At 36.1% G+C, this 25,666-nt stretch overlaps 1 protein-coding gene and 1 long non-coding RNA gene across 3 annotated transcripts; both read left to right on the top strand.

Annotated features, from left to right (window-relative positions):
* Window positions 1–325: 325 nt before the first annotated feature.
* Window positions 326–12,170, top strand: LOC145222070 (trafficking protein particle complex subunit 9-like). The gene is made up of 22 exons (XM_080088079.1): window positions 326–611; window positions 920–1,112; window positions 1,563–1,713; window positions 2,163–2,371; window positions 2,782–2,879; window positions 2,987–3,127; window positions 3,382–3,530; window positions 4,111–4,231; window positions 4,433–4,608; window positions 4,787–4,969; window positions 5,515–5,642; window positions 6,049–6,285; window positions 6,789–6,901; window positions 7,085–7,140; window positions 7,198–7,457; window positions 8,097–8,247; window positions 8,713–8,809; window positions 9,207–9,393; window positions 9,720–9,809; window positions 9,878–9,976; window positions 10,459–10,583; window positions 10,688–12,170. The coding sequence occupies exons 1-22, from the start codon at window positions 438–440 to the stop codon at window positions 10,883–10,885; spliced, it is 3,336 nt and encodes a 1,111-aa protein (XP_079944205.1). The 5' UTR covers window positions 326–437; the 3' UTR covers window positions 10,886–12,170.
* Window positions 12,171–13,445: 1,275 nt separating this feature from the next.
* On the top strand, window positions 13,446–25,591 carry LOC145222071 (uncharacterized). 2 transcript variants are annotated; one of them, XR_013859290.1, is made up of 5 exons: window positions 13,446–13,486; window positions 14,174–14,243; window positions 21,986–23,236; window positions 24,065–24,115; window positions 24,498–25,591. It is a non-coding gene; the product is annotated as an uncharacterized LOC145222071 (long non-coding RNA). The 2 variants fall into 2 exon arrangements; XR_013859289.1 differs by lacking the exon at window positions 13,446–13,486 and adding an exon at window positions 13,507–13,672.
* The last annotated feature ends 75 nt before the right edge of the window (window positions 25,592–25,666 follow it).

The following is a 25,666-nucleotide window of genomic DNA, read 5'->3' as shown; positions in this document are numbered from 1 at the left end:
AGAACGACAGGAACAAAAACATGTCCCAAATAGTGCAGATATAGTAACATATACATTAACGGCAAAAATTCAAAATCCGAAGTAGGTAAGTCTGGTAATGGAAGTAGTTCGTTTCACTTGCACTTTTGGCATCAAGAGCCGCTTACTCAAAATCAATTGCAACCTGCGAATTCGACATTTGGACAAAATGTGCTTTTTTTAGAGCTTTTAATTTCCTTTTTAAATTTATCTGGGTTTTAATATTTGTTTTAAAGACACAAAACTTGCACAAAATCACCTTCAATCTTTTGGTTAGGTTTTAGTTTTAAATACTGTAGCGGCGGCGTTAAAGTTGTATATATGCGACACACGGAATCTTGAGTTTGTGTTGTTTTGTTTTTAACTTAAATTTTGAAATTAAAGCTTTAAAACTTGATTGGTGACACAATCTGGGAAAAATGAGTATTGTTGATTTTTCTGCTGCACCTCACCATCACGCAGAAATACTTATATGCATACAAGTGGCCGGAAATCTTCAGGCGCAACAGTTGGAAAATGCGCTGAGTAAAATACGGAAACACACTCGTTTGACGATCGCTGATGCTGGTAGAGTTGTTTATTTTAGATTTCAGGTAAGTTAATGAAATGACAATAAGTTATTTAAATGCTTGTGCACAGTAGACTCCAAAGAGTAGTGGTGTGGGAGCAAATACCGTTTACAGAAAGCAGTTTTTTGACAGTAACAGTGTAAAAAGCAATGTTTAATTTGCAACAAAGCAAAGTAAAGCTTATTCAGTTAAAGATAAATGTAGCACACATCTTAATCTGTAAGTCTAAACCAGTGAAGCAGTTGTTAAAATTTTATGATTAAAAACATTTAAACTGTCAATATCCAAGTGCTTTTTTTTGGGTCAAACGTTAAATGTTTTTTTACTCACAGGTCGACGCTTCACCAGAAAACAGTAAATGGGGAATATTTCAACCTCACAGGAAGAGCATGGGATTTATAATGTTGGCTGGTTGTTCCACTGCGATGGATGTCGCTTTAATGCATCAGAAGTTTCAGAAAAACAAAGAAGTTTTTGCCGAGTATATCTTCGATTCACGCTGCTTCGTTTTCGGAATTGATAATGGTGCAGATATTTGAATTTAATCATAACATATTCATTTAAGAGTGAACCTCCAAAGCTTATTGTGTGCAAATGTTGGCCATGTTTATCAACTATATGTTTTAAGTCCCAATAAGTTGGGTGTTGTCATCAAACAACCAGATGCTTTATTACAAAAATACACAGTGATAAACATCATAGTTTACAACCATAGATCATAAACATTAACTGAACAGAAAAAATCCCAAAAAGCTGATAATGTCAGCTGCGTAGTTGTAAAAAGAGTTAACAAGTTTACAACCAAATCTAACATCGCATGTGTTTAAAAAAAAGGTTTAAAACCTAAATATTGTTGTATTTTGTCTCAAGCCTTGTACACCTGTTGGTAATTTTTGGCAACTCTACAGGCTTTTAAGATTAGCATTGTGTATTATTCAGAATGTGGTTTGTAATCTTTTTGTATTTTGTCTCCAGCCATGCTTCAACAAAACAAGGCAGAAGTTTATCAATATTCGGATGTTGAAGCTTGGAAAACTTGCGATCGAGACATCAAAGATTTCTTAACTTCTGTGTTTTATGTGCTTGAATCGAAAAGAGTTCATATTGCCAGTGACAAATCAGACAGGTTTGCTAAACTTTAATATTTTTATTTGTTATCTTCTTTTTGAGGCACACCTTTTCTATTGTTAATGTTGCCTAACTTTCATTCCTGCCCCTTTTCACTTAACCTGGTCTTTTGTTGTTGATAAATAATAAAACCAGGTGTAAAATATTATGTGGCATTTTTTAACCTCCCTTATTGTGACTCAAAGTTGGTCTTTTTATTTGATTGGAGCAGGAGTTAGCAGGAATAACCTGGTTGATAAGTGAATACAAAGCACTGCCATATTTTATGCCATGATCTGATGGGTCTTTAATCTGTCTCCGTAAACAGCATTAAAATTAAATTAAAAACTTTAAAGTTGTCTATTGTTATGTTGCGACATCATTATTACGTGAGGCTTGGCAGAACACCAAATTATGAAACTTGACAAATCCCTAGTAGTTTGTTAAATTTATATTTTTGTTTATCAGACCCCCGTTGCTGACAGCTCCATTCGAAGCCAACCAATCCTCAAATTCTGACAGCGACAGCAGAAGTTTTCGCAAAAAAACATTTGGTCGATGGAAGAAACATCTTGCAGATATCAGTTTATTGGCAGGACTTTATCTGGAAGCTTTGCAGAATTACAGAATTGCCATTGATGCTTTGGGTTTTGTGAATGACCAGGTTTGGTTGGGATGTAAGTTTTAGCACAAGCCTATGTTGCCTTTATGTTTGTTTGAAGGAAATCTTGTTTAAACGTAGAATATGTTTACATTTTTTGGACTAATTTTTCAGGATTTCTTATCAAATTTGAAAATTACAAAAAAACCCAGTTATTCACTACTAGATTATATGCAATATAATTTGTGCAAATTAAAATAAGGTCAAACTATACCATGTATGGTTGGCAAGCACTTCATCACTGTTTTAAAGAAATACTGTCTGCAAATCGAGTACTACCCACATACATTAGGTGTTAAACATTGTGTGGAAAAAACCCAAAGTCTGTTTTGTTAGCATTGTATATGCAAGTCTTGCGTCTTTTTAATGGCTTTGCATTTATTGGACAAATATTTTCTGTGTTTTTCACATATCCTTTATGTCAAGGTGCATTGGAAGGACTTTGTGTTGTAAGTGCGATTGTGCTTTACCCCCAAGGAACAGAAATTCCACAAATTTCCTTTGAAAAACCTGAAGACGTTCAGGTGAGTTGTTAAAACCTTTTCCATCTCCAGTTCACTGGTGTTAACTTGTCTTTAAAAAATTTCTGTGCTATTAATAAATTGAATTGACCGATTTTTTTCTTCTGTAGAAACAAACTCTGGACCCAAAAAACTTACTGTCATGGAATTTAACTGGGGCACCTTCAACGATGGAACTGTCAAAGTTTTGTGTAAATGGAACTGAAGATTTTATTGAGAAATACAAGGATGGAGTTATTTGCTACACCAGGGTAAGAACAAGTTGCTCTATACGCGAGTGGCTCTAAATTTTGTTGATCCTACAGTCCATTTTTCAATGTAGTAAACTTTTATATAGTAAACATTTTCTCAAAATTCTGGCTTTTTGGGGAAACAAATTGTGAATTAAGAAAAGCATGTAAACATTAGACCTTTTGACATCTACTTTTTACCAAAGCAGTTTACAAATTGTAGGTGAGAAAAATTGATGTTTAGTTTCACCTTTACTCACTGATTTGTGTTTCAGTGTCAGGACATGGCAGTGGTGGAGGTCGAAGCTTGCATAAAAGCCACCAAAGTTCTGTCAACTCTCCGAAAACCTCTGAAAGCTGCCGAGTTTATCCAGAATGCGATCTATATTGGTCTTAACATCACTCATGCAGAAAGAATAACAAAGTAAGAAAATGTTTGAGTAAATAGTTGAAGTGTTGCATCAAATTGTGTGTTTTGATCCACAAAGAAATTAATGTTAATGCTTAAATAATTAATAATATTAACGAAAGAACGATGAGAATATTTTGAAAATTGTGAATGGTGTAAGTCAAGGGTGTGTAACCTGTGGCCTGCGGGCCAAATGTGGCTCATGCGGCCCACAGAGACGCTTGAATTCTAAATGTACTGAAAAACGAGTTCAATTATGATCTATTTTTGAGCAGATTAATGCGCCCGGTGCTATTATTTTGCGAGCTTTTACTTGCAGTTGTTAACTCAATATAGGTATATTTTGTATGCAACAAACTAAAACAGCCTTGTGCTATATGAGGGTGAGGCGCATAATCTAATCATGGTAATTGTATGTGGCCCCACAGTGACGAAGGTTGCACAGCCCTGGTGTAAGTAACACTGTTATATACATTGGGTTTAATAAATGACAACTTGTTGGTTGCTGCAAGATAAATTGTTTGCTGTTTAATTGTAAATTATCTCCTTTAAAAATCCCCCATACTGATGCAGTTTATTTGTGTATTCCTATCAGATACGACTGCATGGCAAATTTGTACACAAAAATCAACTTTCATCGTAAATCATCGTTTTACAAACGGATTGCGGCAATGCAGTGTGTTGCACCCAATCTTGAGCAACCTGACTGGTTTGGGGTTAGTTATGCATGTTTCTGTTATTTCTTTGGGCTTGTGTGACGAAAATATGCATGCATATGTTACTGTTATTAGAGAATACACATTTTTGCGATAGGGTGTATCAAAGTTTTTTGTGAAACCTTTTACATAGGGTGTGTCAAAAATGTAGGTTAATTGGATTTAATTTTTACCTAATGAGATTCATTTGCATTTTCCCAGTGCAATCTTCTTCTGCAAGGGACATTGTTAGGAAGCAAACTTGACTTGACGAACGACAGAGGAGTGCCAGACGATAGTCTGACACCTTATTATGGGTGGCCACAAATACAACTGAGAATTTTGCATGAACTTATATTTGCTTCATGGAGGATTGGGGATAATCAAATGGCAAACAGGTTAGTTCCTAAGTTTAATAGTGAAAATCATGGCCCAAATAGACGTAAAAAAACATCAAACTTTTTTTGTTTTTATCATTAAACTTGTGAGATCCGTATATAGTGTTCCAGGGTTTGTTCCTTTCTTGGCAAAAACTGTGGTTTTCATGCAAAAATTTTCTATGTTTGTTTACACAAGGTACACTGTATATTTGCTGATGAAAATGAACAAGCATTTGACCGATGCTGAAATTAAGGAATATTGCCTTAGTCTGGAAACTTCAGCAAATAAAATCAGCCAAGAAAAAGAAACTGAACTTCTGCAGCTTCAGGATGGAACAATCCTCCCTTCACTTCACCTCTACACACTCCCTATTGTCAGGTGATCTTCCATTTACTTTTACAGACTCCCTACATTTTAGTACATGTTATTGGGATAGACAAGTGGTTTCTAAACTAAAAAAATGCTCTTCTGGCAAATGTATCGTTTTAAGTGACATTTCAATGTCCTATTCATGTCTCTTTAACATTCCATTATTACCCTGATGAAGGACTTTGAAACATTGGTTAAAACCTTGCATTTGACAGAAGAGAATTTTTTAGGTGATATATTCTGCTTTGCAGCAACAGGTCATAAAGGTGGTTCCTAACTTTGATTGTTGGACCTGTAAAGTGGGTTTGTGAAAGCAGTTCATGTCTTTTAGTGTGATTTAATTTGTCAAATTAGCAATAAGGGTGACTGACTGCTAAATTGGTGAAATAGCTGCAAAAAGGTTGGGAATCACTGAGATAAATATTGTTCACTTAGTACTAAGCCAAATACTTAAAAGCCAAAAACTAGATTTGATTTAGATGTATCGCATTTTTGGAAGTAAACTGCCAATACTATAATGTCTAATTTTTCTTATATGTTCCCGTTTCTTTCAGTTCTGTGTCTCCACAAAGACTCGCTGAGCATTTGCGTCCATACAAACTAAACTGTAGCAAAATTTCAACGAGCGTGTTCTTGTTCTCTCCTTTTTCCCAACAAACCGATGACACAACACACAACATAGGTACAGTTCGGGTATTTTATCAATTTGTTAGGGATAAAACAGCTCAGTGCTTTTCGGTTCAAGTTTTTTGTCAAACTGATTTCTCATGTAAAATTTTAATTTATTGATTTTATAAAATATGTTGCAAAAGTAAAGTTCTGCATTGAAACACTTTGTTTTGAAACTACCCTAGTTTGTGCAACCGTCTTAAATATGTGTGCTAGCGATTATACATTTGTTGTTTTTTAAAATACCGAATTTAAGCTGCTGGGTAATTTGTGCAACCATCTTAAATATGTGTGCTAGCGATTATACATTTGTTGTTTTTTAAAATACCGAATTTAAGCTACTGGGTAATTTGTGCAGTATCTGTCAAAATATCAAGGGCTAGCTGTGGACATTTTAAATGTTACCATATTTATTGTAGATTTCCAGTGGACGGTAAACACACTGTCTGAAACCTGTTTGAAAATCACCAACCCTCTGTCAGTTCACAACCTACGACTAACTGGATTAAAACTCATCTGCGAGATGAAATCAACCGAAGAGAAAGTTGGAAAGCTGTTTGAATGCCACTCGGTGGCGGTAGACGTTCCTGCTCAAGCATCGATCGATGTTTCATTGGTGGTTGTGCCGTATACACATGGTTGCATTCATATTACAGGTATATTGTTGGTGGTTGTGCCATATACACATGGTTGCATTCATATTACAGGTTTCTTGTTGGTTGTTGTGCCGTATACACACGGTTGCATTCATATTACAGGTATATTGTTAGTGGTTGTGCCGTATACACATGGTTGCATCCATATTACAGGTTATTTGGTTGATGTTTTTGTGTTTGCGAAATGAACACTGTACTTGCATCCAGTAAAGACTAGCATTACAAATTCTGGATATAAGTAGAATTATTTAAAAATGACAACATATTCTTGTTTTTGTGTTGGATTTTGTTTTAATAACTGATTTAACCATTTTTTTATCACGGCAAGTTACTTTCATTGAAATTTACAAAACTTTTAAACACACAAATGTACAGGCTAAAACAATGATCTGCTTTTTTGTCACAAAGACTGTTTGTATTTTTTAGCACTGCAAGTACAGTCATTGAAAAATTGCAACCTTATTTAACAATTGCAACCCTACAAACTAATTCCCATTTATCAGGTTATGAGTTTGTTTTGTTTGGAATCAAATCTCGATGTCTATTTTCTCTCATGCCTTGGTTAAAAGTGAATGAGTTTGAGATTGAAGTTGCCCCTGAACTTCCCTTACTTCAGGTAACACATTGTAATCATAATAATAAAGTATCTCTATGTTATGTTTTAATTCTTGCTTAGAATGGGGATGCCAATAAATCAGCGAAATCGATATTATTCACAATACATTGCAACACGAAAAACACAGATTGATTTAGGTGCATTAAAAACTTTGGTTTAATATGTTGTGACTTTTTATTGCAGAAAACTCCGTCGAGTAGCAAAGAAAACCTGGAGGTTGATCTCTATCCCGGCGAAAAGTCAGTACTGTTGTAAGAAATTTGAATTCTTTGTTTAAAAACTTAGATTTAATGCAGGAAAACGGTTGAGGTTCAGCTGAGCAACTTAAGTGACATCACAATCGACACCATCAACGTCACGTCGACCGTTACCATGCCAACGGTGATGACGTCATTCCTGTCGACGCGAAGCAGACCTCGGCTCGATGACTCGACGTTCGGTTTCAAGTGTCGGGACATCAATCTGCCTATGTTGCCACGACAACGTGACGTGTTGGTTGTTGAGCTGATCGCGAAGTTTGAGAATTACGAGGACAGCAACGTCATCACCAACCAACGTAAGCTGAAAGTTGATTTTGTATTTTGTAGAAACCATTTGTTTTTACATTTGTTGTTTGGTCTGCAGCACTTTTTACCTACTTACATAAAAAATGTACCTAATTATGAGACGCTAGACTTGATAAACGCGTTGTACTCAATCGAGCCGGTCTTCCAAACTCTGCATATGGCATATTAAAGGCAGGAAAGCAATGGCTTACTATGGTTTGGGATTGAAACTAAGACTTTTAGGACTGGTCCTCTACCATCCAAACAACACAGGCTTGGTGAGCCTACCGAAAATCGCACCACATATATTAACTACTTATCTTGCACATGTTAGCTTTTCAGTCAGGTTTCACTATTTCAGATTGTTTCTCATGCCGTGTCTTTTATTACTTCTTGAGTGACCAACTTGATTCTGTACAACAAAGTGTATATCTGGTGTTCTGTAGTTTTAGTATGAATGTGTCCACTGGTTTGCATGACAGCTTTATAACAGGTTCTTTGTGTTTTTTTAAGGTAAAAAGGTTTTCCTGCATTAAAAAACTGTTTACGTTTGCAGACAAGTGTCCAAATGTTCATGTATTGAATTTTTTTTCACAATTGCAGACCAATTTCCAAATAAACTTAATCACAGTCTTAGTTTTGTTGCACAGCTGATGCGAGATATGAAGGCCACGTTAAGTTGAGATACACAGGAATAGAAGGAAGAAACATCAACTGGTGTCGAGAAGAAAAGTTTGTCGTCTCCGCTTCGCTTCATCCTGGTCTGTTTGTCGAAAAACTTGAAGTTCTGCCATCCAACAAGTGAGTTTGTATGTTAAGGCAGGGGTGTGCAACCTACAGCTCATTGATCAAAGGTTGTGCAGTCCGAAGAGACGCTTGGATTTCAAATGTACTGGCAAACGAGTCCAATTATTATTAAGCTGCAGACAGTGCACATTGTTTCGACCTGTAAGGTCTCATCAGTGCAACTGGTGACGAGAGAACGACCGTATTGGCTACAGTCCAATTATTATTTGATATTTTTGAGTAGATTAATGTGCCTGGTGCTATTTTTCGGTGCGCTGACAATATGCGGCTAGAATCACATGCACATTTATACTTGTAGTTAAGCTTATTTGGTATGCAACAAAGTAAAACCCCCTTGTGTTATATACAGGTGCGGCCCGCGATCTAAACATGGTAATTGTATTTGGCCTCACAGAGAGAAAGTTTGCACAACCCTGTGTTAAAGTTTTTCATATTTTCTTACTTTGTGTTTGCTTTCAGACAAGGCCAGTGTTGGGTGTCAATCACTCTCATCAATTTCTCTCAACAAAGTGTCGTAATTTCTTCCAAGCTCGACGGAAACATTGAAAATGAAGCGGTGAGTTGTAGGTTTGTCTCTTTGGGTTGGTAATTATGTCAAGAGTTTATGGTTGATGTCACAAAAGGTAGTGTGGGATTTGAACCACTAACCTCATGATATGACTGGATTTATAAGCAATAATAAGCACTGAATAAAAAACATTCACGTTATGGTTTTATTAAACCAATGGAATTAAGATTTAAATTGAAATAAAAAGCCACCAAACCAATAAATAATAAGTAAACTGCATGCATTGGCCACCGATTCAATTGAAATATGTTTTTGGACAGTCAAAAGTCAACCCTGTGTTGTTGTCAAAGTATTTTAGCAGGATTTAAACCATGAACCTCTAATATTCACAAATATTCACCAAGCCTGGGATTTAAACCATGAACCTTGTGATCATCTTTTTCAGTCGGAACAAATTGTTGATCGCGATGAGCAGGTTCAACTTCAATTCCATATTCCAGCGTTGAACATAAAAAGCAGTAAAGCCAGCCTGGAGAAATACAAGTCGTGGAACGTTGCGCCATCTAGCGAGTGTGTGAACAACTTACAAACTCAGCTGAGTGAGCTTCTCGACTTGAAATGGAAAATACCGGGTGAGATTGTTAGAGTTTATAGAGCTCTCCTGGCAAATGTGTTTTTATTCCAACGTTTCAAAGTCCTACAGGTGTTTTCGTTGCGTTGTGACGTGCTTGCGTTTAATTCTTTTTTCCTTTGTTTATAGTCCACTGTACTATTCGCATTCAGTGTTATTTACCCTGATGAAGGCGACCTGTATAGGACGTCGAAACGTCGGAATAAAAATATAGTTGTCGAAGAGCTCTATTAACTTGATATTATTTCTGGCAGCAATAGCTTATATATAGAAATTATTAGAGTTTATCTGCGATATTCAGCTCACACTCCTACAATACATGTTTAGAATCTCAACGGAGCGGAACGATCGACCTTTCGACCTGCTCGTTGTCACGTGATTCTGTTGTGAACTTGATAAAACCTCCGTTGCTTTGGGGTGACTATGACGTAACAATCTATATTATCTCAGCGACATTAGTGTGAAGGAAATATGTTATTTTGCAGAAGTGTTTTTTAACGATGGTGACGTAACAGAGACTGGGCATTGTGACGTAGTAATCAGTGAACCGTATACGTTGACGGTGAAGATCACAAACAAATCAGGTGAAATATTTTTTCAGTGTTTTAAATATTTCTGTTAATTTGCCACACAACAAAGTTTAGAAAATATATCATAAACTATGGGTTATAAGCCTGGATTTCCAGCATATTTTATGTTGTTCATCCACTGGTCTGATTTAGAAGTAAAATTTGCCTTATAACAAACAAGTCCTATATAACTGCTTCCTTAGTTTTACCATAAAGTCATTGCTAAAATACCCTCTGATCAGTGGTGGGATTCAGCCGGTTAGCACCGGTTCCATAGAACCGTCTCACGAAATTTTATAAGATCGGCAAACCGGTTAGCATTACTGGTTACTGTCAATGGACTTTTTGTAACAGAACCGGAGGAAAAATATGACTTTTGTGATAGAACCGACTGACAAAAAATATGAATCCCACCACTGCCTCTGATGAATTAACGCTTGGTTCAGCACTTCAAGAGGATTGATACGAAAAATAAATCTCTTGTTTCAATGTCATAGATTGTTGCATTCCCTCCTTGGACGCCGATTTGGAATTGTTCCAAGATCAATTGAACGGATTCCGCGAATGGAACATGGAGGATTGTCTTCTTTGTTTGTCGTCACAATCACAAAACTTTCAACAGGTGACTTTTTTATGTCACAATCGTAGTTGTTCTGTTGTTACGTCATGTGATTTTATTACGTCACAACCGTAGTTGTTCTATTGTTACGTCGTGTGATTTTTTAGGTCGAACCCGGTTCGGTTGTCGAGTTCGAATGCATCCTCGTCTTCCTATTGGCTGGCGTGTATCACGTGAGACTTCATCGCGCGCCATCGAACCTTTGTGACGTAGGTCACGTGATGCGTACGTCATCAGGGAACGAACAATGCGAAAATTTTCACAATTTTTCACCGAAGCTGATTGTGAGTGCGCGGGTTAGATGAAAGCTCGTTGATGGAAGATTGAACTGCAATCAATGTGTGCGGGTTCATCACTGGACGATTTCGAAGTCGAGAGGTCGCGGGTTCGAACCTCGAGGGATTACTTCACGGAAAGTTGCTCCATCGCCAACTTGTGATGGGACATGATCTGTTACTGGGTCTTGCGGCTTTCGAAGACTATGTTTTTGTTCCACTGATTTGGGCGAGTCTTGTTGGAACTTTTTACCAAATGGTTTTGGCCACTCTGTGCGCGAGCTTCGCTTTGTGGTCAGATTGTACCAGGCAACTTGAAAAGCAGTGGATTATTATCAGAACTCACAGTAGTTATTTAGCGCTATATTTCATGTAACACTTTGTTTCTCTTGTTTGTTGTAAACGGAAATAAGATTTTTTGTTTAAGACCCTTTTCAAGGCTAAGGCTATAGTTCAAAGGCTATAAAACACGGCGTTTCTCAATTTCTTGCTTAGGACAAAAATATTTTTTTGTTGTGTATTTCGTTTATGGTTCTCAACCATTTTTACTGTGTGACCCGCTTTCGAGATTTTCAACACAGTGCGACCCCCATTTGTGTGTTTTTCGTACACAGAACTTCCAGAAAACCAGTCATACCCCTTTGTTATTTGTAAACTACAATACATCAGATTTGTAACCGGCGTTATACCTCATTCATATGGCATCGCAAGGATTCCAATGCGACAGGATTTGGCTGAAAACCTAATGTAATTGTATGTTGAAAATAAAACTGCATATAAGATAGTAAAGATGTGCTGTTAAACGCCCTATGTTGCAGTAGTTATTTTGTGTACTTATGCTGTGAAACTTTAGGTAGATTGAATGATACTTCGCAGATGGTATTCATGTAGATGTGCTATCTGTTTAGTTTGACTTGATAGCCTAATAGACTATTACGATTCCATACTTCTGTGCACCTTTGCTGAGTTCTGGTGGTTATCCCATAAGCCCAAAGACTACAACGTTTCCGTTCTTCTGTGCACATTTCTGACCATGTGCTCGTAAACTGTTTGTTCACTAGATTGCAATTCTTAACCATTTCAATAAATGCAAGTGTAACTTAAAGCCTTAAATCTTGATTTTATGGACGCTTGCAACAGTTTAAAAGTCAAAATTAGTTTTCGAAATGTTGTAGCTTTTCTCAGCAGTTTTCGTCTTTGTGCAAATGTGCACTAAATATTTAAATAGTTTGTTTGTTTTCTGCAACGTTTCTTGGTTTTACTTATACTGTTGCATAAAGTGCAATTCCTGAGTAAATGCTAGTAGGCGCAAATACCTATGTGTGCGACCGCTTTCTTTATAGTTCATGGAAATAAGCAGATATATTAAGGTGGTAAATGGGTGTGGGCAATAAAACTAATACATTTGTATGGATTGTGGATAAATACACAATATCAAGCATTAAGGAGTCGTGGAAACAAAGGAAATCGTATAGTGGATCAGGTTTAGCATGCTCTTATGTTATCATCTGATGATAACGTCACCACCACACCATTTGACTTCCGAGAGCAAGAAGTTATCGTGTCAATAGTTTGATTACGATTATGTTGAGGCGCCGTCTTTAAAGAGCTCACAGACGTCAAGGTGCATGTTGCAAACAGCCCGGTGTCTTATTTGCGCAGTGTATTTACTTTATATTAATTAATACATGTGGTTTGTAAGTAGACACTTTGGATCTTGGAATAGAATCGGTAAAGTTAAGGCCTAATTTTAAATCTTTCTGAAGTTTAGCATCTTCTATGTAGGCTATTGGTAAGAAATGAAAAGGTTTTGAATTGTTAAGTGAGGTATTTGTCAATAAAGGAAAACACAGATTTAAAAGTAACCAAACAAGGCAAACTGGGTTTGCACGTCGCCGTTTTTGTTTTATATTAGTTTACCAGGTCTCCAAGATTGGTCGCAAATGTAGTTAAAGATAAATTTTCCCTAAAAACTGACTTGAGAATAAAAATACCGAATGTAAAATATCATTCGTTAAAGTTAATTTCCACACCTTTTTAAGATGTCTGTGTGGGAGTTACATCTGGTCACGGCTCAGCACGTTTTGTTGGCAATTTTGCGCGCTTTGCACTCGAACTTCCTGGACTGGAGGAAGTCCAGTCTGCAGAGTGTGGCAGCTGCACGTGCGATTTTTTTTTGAAAACAAATTTTTGCACGCCAAGTTTTGGGGTTTGCACGCGAAAATTTTGCACCAAAGGCATTTAATTGGGCTGTCTTGACCTCTTTTACTTGCTTTGCGCCTGCTGAAATTGGTCTTGCACGCGAACTTACGGGTCGTGCACGCGCGCACGGGGGACATGTAGGTCCTGCACGCACGAGATCTCGTCGGGAACTGCCATGTTCTGCAGACTGGGAGTGAGTAGCTTGTTGCTTCAGATTTTCCTTTGTACAAGTTAGTGCTAGTAACATTTGCAGTTTTACCAAGTGATACACGTATTGCGTAATTTGGCAGGAAATGGATTGTTTAAATTTGTATATTTGCTGTTTTCTGCTAAATATCAGATGTTTCATAGTTTTTCAAATCAGTGTATTTATCTTAACATTCCGTAAGAAAAATAAGCTAAATAAAAAATGTTTTTCAGATCATCCAGGTAAAATGTAGGATATGTATTCTTAAATACTGACTACCTTTCAAATTGTAATTGAAGAAACAATAACTGCTGCAATAAATATTTGGATGTATAAAAGACATGGGATCATATGCAAGACTATCGATATTCGATATACTACAGCAAGGGTTGACAATCTTTCAACGCATCACGCTAACTTACTTATTGGTTTGAATGCCAACTTTTTTGTGTGTAACATATGGTCTGATTTTAGCCCTAGATATTTTAATGACTCCAAATCCATTGGGTTAGGTTGTTATATGGTTCAGAGCAGAGGTGGTATACCTTATTAGCTGTACGAGATGATCAATAACATGTATTAAAATGTGTTTCTATGCGTAACATGCAAATTCTCCTTGTTTTGTTTCAAATAATGTGATTTTTTTTTAATTTGAGACCATTTATGGTCCTCGGATAGTAAAGGAATAATTTTTTGCTGCATTCGTTAGACACGAGATATTTAACTGTGGGGTTAAACATTCTTTAAAGGTTGTTTTAGACAAACCTTTTTTGCACTTTTTACTGTAAACAAACATAAATACCTCTACCCTATATATATATATATATATATATATATATAGTATTAATTAAACTACTGGGTTGATTACACCATATAGTAAAAAAAATATGGTAGAGATTTGTAAATAAAATATTTTGTTTTTTTAACAGGACTATTTGAAAAATGTGGAAATCTGGAAGTTGTGAAAGTCCTGGTGGCAAAGGTTGAATCCATATACCAGTAAGTAGTCTGTAGTATTAGTAATAACTAGTGTTTAAACTAATAATATGAGCAAACACTGTTTGAAGTACCTGTTAAAAAATTTCACATAGATTACCTAAACCCAAAAGTTCATCTTTATTGTATCACGTCATAGTATGTTAGGATTTTTGTGTTTTACCCGCTTATCACACACATTTACCCCATTAGTCCCTGAAATGGATATAAGTTTTAACAGCTTGTAGAACATGCCATTATGGGTCCCCTTCCCTGAAGTGGACACAATTTGATTTGACACAAATTTGCTTTTGCTTTTTTTCTCCAAAGTTTGTCCGACTTATTTTGCCATCAAATGTTTAATAGATTTGGATAAAACTTACACAGATGGTAGATATAGTTATGTACATGTGCATCCCACTTTGTTTGTGTTGATATACTACTATTTACCCCGCTAGCCCCCTTTTACCCCAAAGTTTGTCTGACTCGCTTAAATGTTTAATGGATGTGGATGACTTACACAGACGGTAGATATAGTTATGTAGATGTGCATCCCACTTTGTTTGTGTTGATAACCCCAGTATTTACCCCGCTAACCCCCTGAAATGGTTCTCTTCCCAAAAGTTTGTCTGACTGGTTTTATCATGAAATGTTTAATGGATTTGGCTACAACTTACACAGATAGTAGATATAGTTATGTAAATGTGCATACTACTTTGTTTGTGTTGATAACCCCAGTACCTACCCCGCTAGCTCCCTAAAAAATTTTTTTACCCGAAGTTTGTGTGCCTTGTTTTGCCATTAAATGTTTGATGGATTTAGGTAAAACTTGTACAGATTTTTAGATATAGTTATGTACATGTACATCCCACTTTGTTTGTTTGATAACCCAATTATTTACCCCGTTAACCCCCGTACAATGGGTGAATTTTTGAACAGTGTCGGAATTGGCTGAAATTTGAATAGATTGTAGAGTATGCCATTTGTATGTGTTGATTGTTGTGTTTAACCTTGAATCCCTAACATTTACCCCACTAGCCCCCAAAGTTTAAAACGTATTTGTATGTTACTGGGCACCACAAACGAAGATTTCTGTGGAGCAATAGTGTTACAAGGGCAACCAGTCGTTTGTTACTTGTGTTTTTGGGTTACTTGGTGGATTTTTTTTGTGCTTGTTTTTTGTGCAATGGCAGTTAGGGGATTGTTAACAGCCCAATGATGTCAGAAGCATTAACAGTTGTTGCTTAAAGCACCTCTAGTGGTCAAAGTTTTAAACTTTGATGGATTAGTCTCAAATTTTGCAATACTATTGATTGCGTCATTGTGCTTTCATATTTTTTTAGTTTATGTGTCGAACCCCATTAGTTACCCTACTAGCCTTTTAAAATAGGTGAGTTTTTCAAACTTTGGACAGCTTGTAGAATTTTCCATTCATAGGAGCTGATTGTTGTGTTTAACCATGTAGCTCCAATTTCACTCCACTAGCCCCCTAAAATGGGTAAGGTTATTAAAGAGTTTCAGAATTGGCTAAAATTTGCGTAGCATGTAGAATATGCAATTGTAGGTTTCGATTGATGTGTTTTACCTTATAGATCCAACATTTACTCCACCAGTCCCCTAAAATAAGTGAATTTTAAAAAGACGTCGGAATTAAATGAAATTTGCAAAGTTTATTGAACATACTATTTTAAGTCCTCAATAGTTGTTTTTTTGCCCTGTAGCACCACAATTTAAACAACTGGCCCCTAAAATGGTTGACTCTTTTAACAATGTTCAAATTGAATAAAAATTGGACAGCTTGTAGGATTTGCTATTCATAGGTGTGCATTTTTTGTTTTATCTCCTTATGCCACTATTTGCTTGTTTTTTTAAAAAGAACTTAAATAGGACAAACTTCAAACAATATCTGGGGTGAATCTGATTTGTATAGTTTGTACTCTACATAGTATTATTATTTAAGCCCAGTGCTGATCACTAGGTTTTACATTACAACACCTGACTTTCTCATGGTTATCTCTTGAATTGCATTATTTTCAACTTTGCATGTGTGGGGGCCCATGAGTTTCTGCCTGCAGAAACAACTAAGGTTGTAAAAGACTATATGGGACCCAATATAAAATAAGCATAGGAAATATATTAACGTTTTAAAATAGGGTATAGTGTATGTGCAATGATAAAATGTGCTAAGCCACCCTTCTAGTTTTTTACCTTTATTGTTGCGCCTACCCATAATTTCGACAAATGGGTCCCATTTTTTTGTGATGTACAACACGATGTTACCACAAACATGCGTTAAATTGCAACATTAGCAGATGGGTCTGGCGGTGAAATTACATTGTGTAAAGCTATACTGCAAGCTTTAATGTAGTCTTACCTTATGTAGCAGCAGAAAATATATTTGTTATTTCATGACGTCATTTTGTGACATATAATATGGTTTACCCTGAAAAAAATTTAAAGATGGCGCCTATGGTCTTATAGTATATTTATGGGTTCCCTTCCCTGAAACATATTGACTTTACTCTGATTTTTTTCCCATAAAGTTTGTCCATGCAGTTTTGCCCTAAAATCATTGGTGGATTTGGAAGAAATTTTTACAGATGATAGATATAATTGTGTAGATGTGACATTTGTTTCGTTTGACTCGATAGCCCCAGCATTTACCCCGTTAGCCCCCTAAAATGGAATTTTTTTAAACAATGCAGGAATTGGATGAAATTTGGACAGTTTGTTTATTTTTCCATAATAAGCTGTCAATAGTTATGTTTCACACTGTGACCTTAATATTTACTCTACTAGCCCCCTAAAATGGGAGATTTTTTTAACAATGTCCGAATTGAATAAAATATGGACAGTTTGTTCAGTTTGCCATTTAGAGTTGTTGGTTGTTTTGTTTCACCCTGTCCACTTGCCCCCTAAAATGGGTTAACTTTCAAAAAATGTCAGAACTATATGAAACTTGGTCAGTTTTGTGTACATCATCCATTGACATGTTTTACCCAGTAAGCTCCACTTTTACCCCACTAACCCCTAAAATAGGTAAATTTTGCAAACAATTCTCAAATTGAATGCAACTTTTTTCATCCTGTTTGAACTCATAGCACCAAAATTTATTATAGTTATTTCATAAAATACACTATTTACAACTTTGCATGTCTGGGGAACCCATGAGTTTCTGCTTGCAGAAACAACTAAGGGTATAAAATACAGTGGCTGATTTGGGACCCATTAAGAAATGGGTCACAGTTTATCTGCAATGGCGACATGTGCTGAACCACCCTTCTAGTTTATAAATTGTTAAATGAGACATCCAATTTTCGTTTTGTTTGTCACAAACATTTTATTGTTGTTAATGAAACTATGTTGTAACTATGGGTTCCCTTTTTCCTCCTAAAGTTTGTCCATGCACATTTGGCATGAAATGTTTGATGGACTTATGGTCATGTAGATTTTCCATTTTGATTGGTTTGACTCTATAGCCTTTGTATTTACCTCACTAGCCCCCTAAAATAGGTAAATTTGTAAAAAAAACACAGTTGGTTGATTTTGCCACAATATCATATACCCCACTCGACCCCTAGAATTGGTAAATTATGGGTCCCCTTCCCTGAATATTTGATTTTACTCAAATTGTTTTGTTTTTTTCTGTTTTTTTTTCTTTGTTTTTTTTTTCTTCCCAAAGTTTGTCTGACTCATTTTTCCATCAAATGTTTGGTGGATTTGGCTGAAATTTGCACAGATGGTAGATGTAGTTATGTAGATGTGCATACCACTTCGTTTTTGTTGATAACCCCAGTATTTACTCTGCTAGCCCCCTAAAATGGGTATTTTTCTTCCCAAAGTCTGTCGGACTTGTTTTGCCATCAAACGTTTGCTTAATTTGGCTGAAACTTGCTCAGATGGTAGATATAGGTATGTAGATGTGCATCCCACTTTGTTTTTGTTGATAACCCCAGTATTTACCCCGCTAGCCCCCTAAAATGGGTTATTTTTTGCCCAAAGTTTGTCCAACTCGTTTTTCCATCAAATGTTTAATGGATTTGGATGAAATTTACGCAGATGGTTGATACAGTTATATAGATGTGCATCCCACTTTGTTTGTCCTGATAACCCCAGCATTTACCCCGCTAGCCCCCTAAAATGAATAAGTTTGTAAACAATGTTGGAATTGGCTGAAATTTGGATAGCTTGTAGAGTATGATATTTATAGGTGTTGATTGTTGTGTTTAACCCTGTATCCCCAACATTTACCCCACAAGCCCCTAAAGTGTAAAACGTATTTGTGTGTTACTGGGCAGCACAAACGAAAGAATTCTCTGGCGCAATAGTGTTACAAGGGCAACTAGTTGTATGTTACTTGTTTGTTGGTTGCTTGGTGGGCGTTTTTGCGCCATGGCAGTTAGGGGGTTGTTAAGCCCTATGACGTCAGAAGCATTGACGGTGGTTGCTCAAAACACCTCTAGTGGTCGCAATTTTAAACATTGGCGGATTGGGCTGTAATTTTGCAGTACTATTGATTGAGTCATTTCATATTTTTTAGTTTGTGTGTCGAACCCCATTAGTTACCCCACTAGCCCCCTAAAATGGGTGAGTTCTTAAACAGTGTCGGAATAGGCTAAAATTTGGGTAGCATGTGGACTATGCTATTTGTAGGTTTCGATTGATGTGTTTTACCTTTAGCCCCAACATTTACTCAACTAGTCCCTAAAATAACTGAATTTTGAACAAATGTACTAATTATATTAAATTTGGAAAGTTTATTGAACATACTATTTTAAGTCCTCAAATGTTATGTTTTGCCCTGTAGCACCACAATTTAACCAACTGGCCCCTAAAATGGTTGACCCTTTTAACAATGTTCAAATTGAATGAAAATTGGACAGCTTGTAGAATTTGCTATTCATAGGTGTCTATTTTTTTGTTTTACCCCATTATGCCACTATTTACTCCTTCTTTTCTTTGAAAAAGAACGTTAAATAGGACATACTTCAAGCAATATATTTTTATTTAAGCCCAGTGCCGATTACTGTGTTTCACCTTACAACACACAACTTTCTCATGGTTATCTCTTGAAATGCATTATTTTCAACTTTGCATGTGTGGGGACCCATGAGTTTCTGCCTGCAGAAACAAATAAAGTTATAAAAGAAGGTGGATAGTATGGTACCCATTTTGAATTAAAGTATAGGGAATACATTAATGTTTCATAAAAGGTTACAGTGTATGTGCAACGACAAAATGTGCTAAGCCACCCTTCTAGTTATTTTGGGTTAATATACTATGTGGCCCTTCCAGTGAAGTTTGCCCACCCCTGGTATAGAACTTTGAAATTTTTTGTTATGTTGTATTATTATGGAATGCTTTTTTGAAGGGGCCACATATTGTTTTTGTCCGTATATATTTTTCTTTTTTTGTGTAACGCTGGTTTGTTAAACGTGTTTGGACAAGAAAGAGTGCTTAAAATTTTAACGAATGTTAGTGGTCGGAATTTTATTTTTAACATGGGAAGATTGGGCTGATTTTGCAGTACTATTGATTGAGAGGTTTCATATTTTTAGTTTAGTGTCAAACCCCATTAGTTATTCTACTAGCCCCCAAAAATGGGTAAGTTTATTAAACAGTGTCGGAATTGGCTAAAATTTGGGTAGCATGTCGATCTCTTGAAATGCACTATTTTTAACTTTACTTGTGTGGGGGACCCATGAGTTTCTGCCTGCAGACACAACAAAGGTTATAAAAGACGATGGCTAATTTGGAACCCAATACAAAACTAGAAGGGTGGCTTAGCACATTTTGTTGTTGCACATACACTATAACCTGGGTCCCCACATGTAAAGTTAAAAATAGTGCATTTCGAGAGATAACCATAGTCCACATGCTACCCAAATTTTCCGAATTCCGACACTTTTTTTTTAAACTTACCCATTTTAGGGGGCTAGTAGGGTAACTAATGGGGTTTGACACTTAACTAAAAAAAATATGAAACCTCAATGACTCAATCAACAGTACTGCAAAATTTCAGCCCAATCTGCCAATGGTGCACATCTACATAAACATATTTACCATCTGTGTCAATTTAATCCAAGTCCATTAAATATTTGATGGAAAAATGAGTCGGACAAACTTTAGGCAGAAAATAACCTATTTTAGGGGGCTAGCGGGGTAAATACTGGGGGTTATCAACAAAAACAAAGTGAGATGCACATCTACATACCTATATCTACCATCTGTGTAAATTTCATCCAAATCCACAAAACATTGGATGTAAAAACGAGTCGGACAAACTTTGGCAAGAAAATAACCCATTTTATAGGGGGCTACCGGGGTCAATACTGGGGTTTTCAACAAAAACAAAGTGGGATGCACATCTACATACCTATATCTACCATCTGTGTAAATTTCATCCAAATCCATCAAACATTTGATAGAAAAACGGGTCGGACAAACTTTGGGAAGAAAAAACAAAGAAAAAACAAACAAAACAAATTCGAGTAAAATCGATATGTGTCCCCTTCAGGGAAGGAGACCCAGAATAAGCCTAGGAAGTATATTTATATTTTAGGTTATAGTGTAAATGCAATGACAAAATGTGCTAAGCCACCCTTCTAGTTTTATAAACAATTTCTGATTTGGATTAAATTTGGACAGTTTGTTGAATTTGACATTTGTAGGTGTTGATTGTTATGTTTCATCTTGTAGCCCCAGTATTTACCCCCATTGACCCCCTAAAATAGGTGATTTTTTAAAACAAATTTGGAATTTGATGAAATTTTGACAGCTTGTAAAAACTGCCATTTTTGTTGATTGTTTTGTTTTACCCTGAACTTTTTACTCCTTTTCTTTAAGATTGAACTTCAACTAGGTCTCATGTATATCCACTTGAAATATGTTATTTACAAATTTGCATGTGTCCCTTCACAAACAATTAACTTTGTAAAAGACAGTGGCTAATACGGAACACAATATAAAATAAGTATAGGGGATAAATTACCGTTCAAAATAAGCCATAGTGTATATTCATGACGTTCCACAACTTAGACATGGATCATATTTTTAGATGGGCATTTGAAAGTTGATATCAGCCTCTTTTGATTCATCAACCTTTGTGGTTTGATTACTGTAGTCACACTTAACTTGCAGTTGTACTATTGCTGACTTATGCTAAAGTCCTCTTACCTAGTCATTGTAACGTTTCTAGTTAGCCTATTAAGACTGCAATATCTATCCCAAATCTAAACTGTTGTCACAAACTAAAATGCAATTTTATGTTAACAAACATTAAGTCTTTCAATTTATACTCAGTTAAAGTTAAACTATTTTAGCAGGGCAATACCTCCAAATGCATACAACCTTTTTACACACCACCATCTAATTTTGATAAATGATTAACGATATAACACACAGGACAAAAATGGCAGACTATCTGATTACAGCACAACAGGGCTTCAACAAAGGCTTGGTAAATCCTAACCCTAACATATAACATATGCCCTACACAGCTAAATAGAGGCACCAATATCTTCTCGCCGGCTTGCATAGTATTCTCTTTTACATTCTAAAAAAAGACTACATGCGAAAAATCATTACGAGAGTTACGAGAAAAAAATGTCAGTTGTCCATTTTCGAAATGCATGGTTTTTGTTTATGCATAACAATGGCAAGCCTGAACGTTTTTGTTTCCATCCGAGAAAACCGAGATGGTGCAAAAGCACATGCTATCCTTCTTTTTTTGACAAAACATACAGCGTTTTTTTGTTTTGTTACAGAAACATGTATGGAAGAAGGACATCCAGAACTTGGTTTCATTCTGACAATGCTTGTCTTCCCGTTTTTTTTCTTTTTTTCTTTTTTTTGGTCATTAATCTGTATATGGTAGTCTTAAAGTAGTTGCTATGTTAGCCTGAGAAAGTCTGCTCTTGTGCCTGCTTGTGTATATGGTATGTCAATTATTATTGTTGCTGGTTTGCCCCATTGTTGCAATTCGGGTTTGATGTCAACTTGAGTGTGGCTTAGTTAAGGCCCTGAAAAAGGACGCTTTTCTTGGCTAATGCTAAGTTTACATTTCTTGTTGGCTGATTGGAGAGGCATGTATTGTTGTGATGCATAATGCTTGTGTCAGTTGATGTTGCAGGGACAGACCTTGGCTGACCTTCTCGGAGGACTTATTAAGACGAGCAATGGCCCTGTAACATTTAGCTGATGATTGTATTGTTAGCCAATTCTGTTGCTGGCCTGGTGCAGTCAAGGAAAGGTTACCCAAAATATTGTGACTTTGTCACATTTGGAACCCAACTTGTTCTAATCCTTGCCAGGTGACTGTTGTAAATAACTTTATGTGTATGTGTGTCAGTCTGGTGAGGCTTATGCAGAAGTTGTCTGAGACCTTCGGGTCACTTTTTAAGATGGCTGAAGCTAAGTTTCTAAAGGACTGGCTGACTGTTGTATGATTTGTCCATGTTTATGGTCTGGTATGCCGGATGTTGGCTTGGGATAACTTGGTTGATGGTAGCTGAACATGGCCGAAAGGTGTGAGCTGCTAGCCGCTCACGTTTACTACCATTTGAAGCTGGGTGTCTCCTTGCACGCTGATGGCATTGATGTATAAGTCATGTGTCTTTGCTATCTCCTATTAGGCTAACTGTATATGTGGCTTTTGCCTCGGTAGATTAGGTTATTAATAGATGTGTATTTTTTTGTGGTGGTGGTGCATTTTTAGTTTTTTTTATGCTGTTTTTGTGGTGGTGTAGTTTTAGTTGTTTTTTTATACTGTTTTTGTGGTGGTGCATTTTTAGTTGTTTTTTTTATACTGTTTTTGTGGTGGTGTATTTTTTGGTGGTTTTGTTGATACTGTTTTTGTGGTGGTGTATTTTTTGTGGTTTTGTTGAAACTGTGGTGTTGATGGAGTTTTGCTGCTAGCTTACATGATCAGTATATGGAGTATATCTTGTATTGCATTGTTGGGTGAAACATATGTTCAGATGAACAGTCTTTCATTTCTGATGGATTCACCTGCCGAAGTAAGTTTCTAAGTTTTCTCACAAAATTTGTCAAGTTATTTGTTGGCCCCCTTTCACATATTGATTTCACTTAATGCACTTTTCATATGAAAATGCTTATACTCCTGATGGAACGTAAGTGCAAATAAAAAAGAATGTAAATGTGCCTTATTTTTATTAGGCTAGTTGTTGTTACCTGTTAGTCTTTAAAAGAATAAAATCATTTTTTTTGACCATGTTTAAATTAGATGAAACTCAGGTACTTTATAGAATGGATTTGTTGTGTTTTGTTCTATAGCCCCCCTAACCGCAATGTTGATGTATGTTTGAGTCCCATAAAACATTTACATAGCAAGCACCCAATGCAAATTAATCATAGTAACAATACAAACTTTTCAACTCAGGCAAATAGTACAGGCCTGCACAACATATGGCTCAGGAAACATTTAATGATACCTGTGGGATGCTTTGAAAACGTTTGGTTGTCAGCTTCAATTTTGATTTTGAAACAACAATGAGATATTGTAGTTCGATCCTTCAATGGGTTTCTATCGCAAGTGGTTTCTTTTTTACTATATCGATAAATAATTTTATTCAGTGACCCTGATATTATTTTAGGTTGTGCAGGCCTGCTTTAGTGTTTATAAAATGCCATTTTGTCCCTTATTGTTTCCAATATGCAGCTGATAATATTGTTTTCCTCTTTTTTCTCTTGCTTAATCTGTATGTTGTCTTTTTGCCAAAAGTTTTCCAACATATTTGTTTACTTTTTTAGTCACAAACCATAATTAAATATTTAATAAAAATAGTTTAGTTGTTTGATTTTAATTCTATTTGTTTTAATTGCAGCATGATGATCTTTTTAACAAACTTTCTTTACCAATGATTTTCCTGCCACAAGTAAGTATGACCTTAAGTTTTAAAAAGATTTATTAGAAGCAATTTGGTTTTTAAATTCAACCCTTTTGTCCATTTACAAACAACAACAACAACAACAACAAGAAAATAGACACAAGAATTGAGCGCCAACTTACATATCTAGTTGTTATGGCAGATTAAAGCAAATATTTTAATTGCACTCTAAATGTTATGATGCGTGAAAGCTCAAAATTAATGCCAAGTCATGGACATTTTTCCTAAAATATTAATTTACTTGGATTGTTCGTTTTTTATAAAACTAACGTATATCTATAAAAAAGATACCATTTAATAATCACAACATGTATGATTAAAAAACCTAAAAGGAGAATTTCTAACTAACTAAATATTTTATGTTTTGCAGATTTCTTTCATCTTTTCTTCTACTTGCTTCATCTCCACATTTTATTGTGTTGTGTTTGTTGATTTTTCGTTTCGCTGTGTCGGGTGTGAATTTTAGGTAGAAATGATTCTTAGATCAGGCAGCCAGCAGTTCTCCAAGTCACATGTTTTGTCTATATCCCACATTTTTTTCAACCTCTATTCATAGGTTGACTCGATTTCCAATATTTTTTGCTTTTAATAATTAACGCTCGGGTTCAGTATTTTTTTTACTTGAACCCCATTGACCCAAAAAATCTCCACCTTTTTGGTAGATTTTATACATTTCTGGCCCTAAAATCCTAACAGGCCTACCTTTTTTGGTGGTTATGGCATACACGTATGTCTTTCCCAACATAGGCTATCCTACAAAAACACTTTTCACCTCAACCGGCTATAAACCGAGTTATTAATATTTCCTACCATTTCGAAGTCTTTCCAAGAGACATCTTTTATGGGTCGGTCGTCACTCGTCGAGGCGGGGTGGGGCCTCTTCAACATAGTCACCTAACGATTTCTTTCCATCAATCCAACACTTCGCCCACTTACCCATCTTTCCGGCTATTTCATATGCCACCATTTAACGAGCGACAGCTTTGCATTAAACCTATACTTGCCCAGCTATTTTTTTGCACTTGTCCACCACCCAGACATTTTTTGTCCTCGCAACATATCTTCGGCCTATTACGAACGCTTTGCGGATACTTCATTACCCCTTAAACGAACAATTTGCCCAATTTTGGCCTAATCCACACACCATGCATACTTGTCATTATACCGCCACAATGCTTTGTAACCGTCTTCACCCCACAAGCAACGTTTTGGAAGTCTCCGTTATTCGCAACCCAACTTGCGCATGAAGCTTTTAAGTACTGCTAAAAAAACGTATGGTGCCGTGGGGATGCAATATTCCAACGCCAACTTGAATTGTACTGTGCTTTTCCTACTGATGACAGTTGAATTGCTTAAACGTGGAGGTCTTCCTTACACGTATCAACGCTTGGTCGCAACGTACTGCGCTGTTTCTTGACTTTTTGGACATGTTGATGTCGCCTATAGCAATAAATTATATTTTTACTGCAATATAATATAAATTAATGAAATGAACTGCAACAGAAATCTGATGTCCACATACGTAGCTAAAATGCGTCA

Source organism: Phallusia mammillata, chromosome 4 (assembly GCF_965637545.1).
Source record: "Phallusia mammillata chromosome 4, kaPhaMamm4.hap1.1, whole genome shotgun sequence".
Classification (NCBI taxonomy): Eukaryota; Metazoa; Chordata; class Ascidiacea; order Phlebobranchia; family Ascidiidae; genus Phallusia; species Phallusia mammillata.
Note: the sequence above shows the minus strand (reverse complement) of the source record. Positions and strands in the feature narration are given on the sequence as shown.